Source organism: Dipodomys merriami, unplaced genomic scaffold (genome assembly GCF_024711535.1).
Source record: "Dipodomys merriami isolate MVZ:Mamm:240054 unplaced genomic scaffold, mDipMer1.0.p SCAF_92, whole genome shotgun sequence".
NCBI classification, from domain to species: domain Eukaryota; kingdom Metazoa; phylum Chordata; class Mammalia; order Rodentia; family Heteromyidae; genus Dipodomys; species Dipodomys merriami.
Window position 1 is genome coordinate 2,018,110 of NW_027206535.1, and position 6,204 is coordinate 2,024,313.

At 55.8% G+C, this 6,204-nt stretch overlaps 1 protein-coding gene across 1 annotated transcript; it reads right to left on the reverse strand.

Annotated features, from left to right (window-relative positions):
- Nucleotides 1-282: 282 nt before the first annotated feature.
- On the reverse strand, nucleotides 283-5,635 carry Tchh (trichohyalin). The gene is made up of 2 exons (XM_070013672.1): nucleotides 5,498-5,635; nucleotides 283-4,634 (listed from the first exon to the last, which is right to left on the reverse strand). Exons 1-2 carry the CDS (start codon nucleotides 5,633-5,635, stop codon nucleotides 363-365), a joined length of 4,410 nt encoding a protein of 1,469 aa, XP_069869773.1. The 3' UTR covers nucleotides 283-362.
- Nucleotides 5,636-6,204: the final 569 nt, after the last annotated feature.

Below are 6,204 nucleotides of genomic sequence, written 5' to 3' on the forward strand. Positions count from 1 at the left end.
CAACGACCAAAGTTTCGAATCTCAAATTGTATTATTTTTGTTATTTTTAAAGCAATAAATCAATGTGTTTCTCAAACAAAACTCCCAATACAAATGAATGACAAGTATTTTTTTTTTTTTAATGGACACATGTGGCCCAATGAGCAGACATCTTGCCATAAAGAACTACCCGAGGAAGAATGAAAGGCAGGAGTACAAAGTAATGGAGTAAGTGTAATAGGAGATTTTGGAAGAAAAGACGCATTCTAACACTAGAGATTTTCCCCACAACCAGAAACTTGTAAGTTATAACTTGGTACGCTGTGTTTCTCATTTTCTTTGGCTTGAAGCTTCGGCAGGTGTCAGGATGTTGGCAGCATCTCTTAGGAGCGGTACTGAGACCTTTGCTCTTGGATGTACTCATAGAGAGGGCTGGAGCGCACGGGAACGTGGGCAAACTGGCTTCTGCCAGGCTCCAGGACCTGCCGATGATGCTTGTCTTCTTGGAACTGTCTCTCCCGGACTTGGCGGCGCCTCTGCTCCTCCTGCTGGCGACGGATCTGCTCTTCTTGGACTTTCCTCTCCTGCTCCTGACGACGGATCTGCTCTTCACGCCGCAGTTCCCGTTCCGGACGGCCGCTGTCCTCCCGGACAAACCGCTCCTGCCGGCGGTACTGGCGCTCGCGCTCCTGCCGGCGCAGCTGCTCCTCCCTTTCCTGGCGCAGCTCCTGCTCCTCTTGGAATTTGCGGTCACCACCGCGGCGCAGCTGCTGCTCCTCGCGTTCCTGGCGGAACTCTCGGTCCCGTTCCTGGCGGAGCTGTTCCTCCTGGCGGAACTCTCGGTCCCGTTCCTGGCGGAGCTGTTCCTCCTGGCGGAACTCTCGGTCCCGTTCCTGGCGGAGCTGTTCCTCCTGGCGGAACTCTCGGTCCCGTTCCTGGCGACGCAGCTCCTGCTCCTCCTGGAATTTGCGGTCACCACCGCGGCGCAGCTGCTGCTCCTCCCGTTCCTGGCGGAACTCTCGGTCCCGTTCCTGGCGGCGCAGCTCTTGCTCCTCCCTTTCCTGACGAAGCTCTTGCTCCCCACGGAACTCTTGGTCCCGTTCCTGGCGGCGCAGCTGCTGCTCCCGTTCCTGGCGGAGCTGTTCCTCCCGGCGGAACTCTCGGTCCCGTTCCTGGCGGCGCAGCTGCTGCTCACGTTCCTGGCGGAGCTGTTCCTCCTGGCGGAACTCTCGATCCCGTTCCTGGCGCAGCTCCTGCTCCTCTTGGAATCTGCGGTCACCACCGCGGCGCAGCTGCTGCTCACGTTCCTGGCGGAGCTGTTCCTCCCGGCGGAACTCTCGGTCCCGTTCCTGGCGCAGCTCTTGTTCCTCTTGGAATCTGCGGTCACCACCGCGGCGCAGCTGCTGCTCCTCCCGTTCCTGGCGGAACTCTCGGTCCCGTTCCTGGCGGCGCAGCTCTTGCTCCTCCCTTTCCTGACGAAGCTCTTGCTCCCCACGGAACTCTCGGTCCCGTTCCTGGCGGCGCAGCTGCTGCTCCCGTTCCTGGCGGAGCTGTTCCTCCCGGCGGAACTCTCGGTCCCGTTCCTGGCGGCGCAGCTCTTGCTCCTCTTGGAATTTTCTGTCACGACCGCGACGCAGCTGTTGCTCGAGCTCCCGGCTGCGCAGCTGCTGCTCCTCCCTTTCCCGGCGCAGCTGCTCCTCCTGTCGGAATTTCCGGTCGCGTTCCCGGCGCAGCTCCTGCTCCCCGCGGAATCTCCGGTCCTGTTCCTGCCGGCGCAGCTGCTCGCGTTCCTGACGGAGTTCTTCCTCCTCACGGAACTCCCCGTCACGTTCCTGGCGCCGCCGCCGTTCCTCTTCCCTTTCCTGGCGCAGTTCTTCTTCTTGGAATCTTCGGTCGCGATCTCGGCGCAGCTGCTGCTCACGTTCCTGCCGGAGCTCTGGCTCCTCGCGGAACTTCCTGTCGCGTTCCTGGCGGCGCAGCTGCTCTTCCTCCCTCTCCTGGCGCAGCTCTTGTTCCCGTCGGAACTTCCTGTCCTGTTCCTGGCGGCGCACCTGCTCTTCCCTTTCCCGACGGAACTGTTCCTCCTGTCGGAATTCCCTGTCGCGTTCCTGGCGGCGCAGCTGCTCTTCCTCCCTCTCCTGGCGCAGGTCTTGTTCCCGTCGGAACTTCCTGTCCTCTTCCTGGCGGCGCAGCTGCTCTTCCTCCCTTTCCTGGCGCAGGTCTTGTTCCCTGCGGAACTTCCTGTCCTGTTCCTGGCGGCGCAGCTGCTCTTCCTCCCTCTCCTGACGGAGGTCTTGTTCTCTGCGGAACTTCCTGTCCTGTTCAGGGCGGCGCAGCTGCTCTTCCCTTTCCCGACGGAACTGTTCCTCCTGTCGGAATTCCCTGTCCTGCTCCTGGCGGCGCAGCTGCTCTTCCTCCCTCTCCTGACGGAGCGGTTCCTCCTGTTGGAACTTCCTGTCCTGTTCCTGGCGGCGCAGCTGCTCTTCCTCCCTCTCCTGGCGCAGGTCTTGTTCCCTGCGGAACTTCCTGTCCTCTTCCTGGCGGCGCAGCTGCTCTTCCTCCCTCTCCTGGCGCAGGTCTTGTTCCCGTCGGAACTTCCTGTCCTGTTCAGGGCGGCGCAGCTGCTCTTCCTCCCTCTCCTGGCGCAGGTCTTGTTCCCGTCGGAACTTCCTGTCCTGTTCAGGGCGGCGCAGCTGCTCTTCCTCCCTCTCCTGGCGCAGCTCTTGTTCTCTGCGGAACTTCCTGTCCTGTTCAGGGCGGCGCAGCTGCTCTTCCCTTTCCCTACGGAACTGTTCCTCCTGTCGGAACTTCCTGTCGCGCTCCTGGCGGCGCAGCTGCGCTTCCTCCCTCTCCTGGCGCAGGTCTTGTTCCCGTCGGAACTTCCTGTCCTGTTCAGGGCGGCGCAGCTGCTCTTCCTCCCTCTCCTGGCGCAGGTCTTGTTCCCGTCGGAACTTCCTGTCCTGTTCAGGGCGGTGCAGCTGCTCTTCCTCCCTCTCCTGGCGCAGCTCTTGTTCTCTGCGGAACTTCCTGTCCTGTTCAGGGCGGCGCAGCTGCTCTTCCCTTTCCCTACGGAACTGTTCCTCCTGTCGGAACTTCCTGTCGCGCTCCTGGCGGCGCAGCTGCTCTTCCTCCCTCTCCTGGCGCAGGTCTTGTTCCCGTCGGAACTTCCTGTCCTGTTCAGGGCGGCGCAGCTGCTCTTCCTCCCTCTCCTGGCGCAGGTCTTGTTCCCGTCGGAACTTCCTGTCCTGTTCAGGGCGGCGCAGCTGCTCTTCCTCCCTCTCCTGGCGCAGGTCTTGTTCCCTGCGGAACTTCCTGTCCTCTTCCTGGCGGCGCAGCTGCTCTTCCTCCCTCTCCTGGCTCAGCTCCTGTTCTTCCCGTCGGAACTTCCTGTCCTCTTCCTGGCGGCGCAGCTGCGCTTCCTCCCTCTCCTGGCGCAGGTCTTCTTCCTCCCGTCGGAACTTCCTGTCGCGCTCCTGACGGCGCAGCTGCTCTTCCTCCTGGAGTTCTCGGTCTTGTTCTTGGCGACGCAGCTGCTGTCGTTCCAGGTCCTCCTCTCGGGCCTCTCTCTCCTGCGGGCGTCTTCGGTCTCTTCCCAGTTCCCGCAGCGGCTCTTCCCGCCCGAACTGCCTGTCCGGCTCCCCGCGCCTCAGCTCCTGCTCCCCGCGCGGCAGCCGCTCTTCCTCGCGCTGCTGCTCCCGCCGGCCGGGCTGGGCGTAGAGCACCTGCCGGCGCCCCCGGCTTTCTTCCTCAAGTTGCCACCTCCAGCCTCGGTCGCGGCGGGGCTCCTCCTCGTCGCCGTCGCCGTAGAACCGTTTTTGCCGCTCCAGGCGCTCCTCCTGGAAGCGCCTCTCGCGCTCCTCCTCCGCCTGCCGCTGCCAGGTGAAGTCGCGGCGCCGCTCCTCCTCCTGCTCCAGCTGCCGCCTGCTCTCTTCCTGCTGTTCCTGGCGGAACCTCTGCTCCTCCTGCCTGCGGGGCCGGGCGTAGACCTTGCTCTGACGGGCTTCTGCCTCGCTCTCTAGCTGCCGCTGCCAACTCTGGGCGCGGGTCTCGTCCCGCTGCGCCTCGCCCACCTGCCTCTCCTGCTCCAGCCTATCCTCCTCCTGCTCGCGCCGCTGCAGCTGCCTCGCCTCCGGCTCCCGCCGCAGCTCCGCTTGCTGCTCGCGTCTGGGCTCTTCGCGCCGGTACGGTTCCCTTTCCCCGGCGTACTCTAAGGCATCGCGATCCTGGCGCCTCAGCTGCTCTTCCGCGGCCCGGCGCTCTTCCCGCACTTGTCTTTCTCGTCCCTGCAGGCGCTGGCTGCCGAGCTGCTCCAGCCTCTCCTGCTTGTTCCTCTGCTCCTCTTCCGCAGCGCGCTCCCTCTCCCGCTCTTGACTCTTCTGCCAGCTTCGGCGGCTGGGTTGTTCTTCGTCGACTTGTCTGTCGCGCGTCTCGAATCTTCTTTGGTCTTCTTGCCTGCGATCTTGTAACAGGTCTCCTTTCCCTTCGCGCTGGACTCGCTTCTCCTCCTCTAGCCCCACAACCTGGCCGAGGGCGTAATAACAGGCTTGAGCCGCCTTGAAAAGGAACAGGAGGAATTCATTGAAATCCACACGGTTGTTGGCATCACGATCCAGAAGTTCCAGAATCAGATCTACTGTCTCGGGGTCATGTGGTCTCTGTAAAAAGATTAAAACAACAGCAAAGATTTTACATTATACCACTGGCAGGTAGTAAAATTTCACCCTCATACTTATTTTAAGCTATGCTGACACTTGAGACATTCAGAACAATTACAGAAATGCCCAGTATGGGTGCTTTTGTTCCCCTTGTAATATGTGAACCTCACTTCAAAGCATACATTTGTTGGGAAGGTTTGCATATTGTAATTTAGTACTGGGAGATTAAGAATAAACTCATCCTTAAGAGATAAAACCGAAACTTTATGAACATTTTCAGCAGTTATTTCTACCCAAAATAGCCTGTACTCCAGATTTGATTTCTATTCCATGTTTGAAAAGGAGATTTTGGTGTTTTTTTTTTGGGGGGGGAAGCATTATTTTAGTATAGAACAGGCTGATTTCAGTTCTTGAAATTTAGAAGCAAATTTAAGTCCCTTGAATTTAATTTGATTTAACATGATTTGATTTCCATGTTTGAAAAGGAGATTTTGGTGTTTTTTTTGGGGGGGGGGAAAGCATTATTTTAGTATAGAACAGGCTGATTTCAATTCTTGAAATTTAGAAGCAAATTTAAGTCCCTTGAATTTAATTTGATTTAACATCTTTGGTGGTAACAGCTCATGAACAGTTCATTCCCATGGCAGTTCCATCAAGCACATGAAATAGTTGCTAGCAACTTCTTTAATAGTCAGACTGCAATGCCAATGAAGTACCTTCAGATACAGAAATGAAGGAATCTGTAGTGTACACCTGCCATGTTGTAAAATGAGAACAGGTCCCCATTCCTTGCTCTAGTCTCTCATGAGAAGAAGATTCATATTTCTAAATTCATAGAGATTTCTTTGCTAGTTTTTTTTTACCTGAAGGACAGCTCCAAATTCCTGTTCAAGGAGGTTCTTTAGGTCTTTCTTGCTTAGTGATGCCCCATCATAATCATGTGAGGCATATTGATAGAAAACTTCAGTGATGTCACAGATGCTTTTCAGAAGTGGAGACATTTTTTTTCTTTTCTTCAAGTTCAAGTAAACCTAGAACAATAAAATATGATCCTGAAAAAAAGTTCTGCTTTTGAAAAGGTTTCATTCGTATATATTAGGTAGATCTCTAAATATATTGGATTTTTCAGCAGCATTTTCAGCCTGAGATCTTAGAGCATTTTATTTTTAAATGCTATATTCAGGAAGGGAAGAGAGATTCTGAAATTTTTAATCAGGAAGTCATCTTCAGACTTCCCCTATTCCCTATAGTCAGCTTTTCACCATCTAACCTGGTTTATCTATTCTTTCATTTTCCGTTTCTAGCTCTTCAGTGCATTGACCTTGAGAGAGAGAGAGAGAGAGAGAGAGAGAGAGAGAGAGAGAGAGAGAGAGAGAGAGAGAGAGAGAGAAGGAATTTAAGTTGGATACATTGCTACTCAGAAGCAGTTTCTTCTAGACTTAACCAAAGAAGGTAGGTGAGAGCCAAAAGGTGAAGGAAGTCTTGAGAACAGCTTAAAGTAGATAGCTAATGGTGCCAGCAAAACATGTGGCAGCAATTAGAACACTGAAAAGGGAACATGAATTATTCC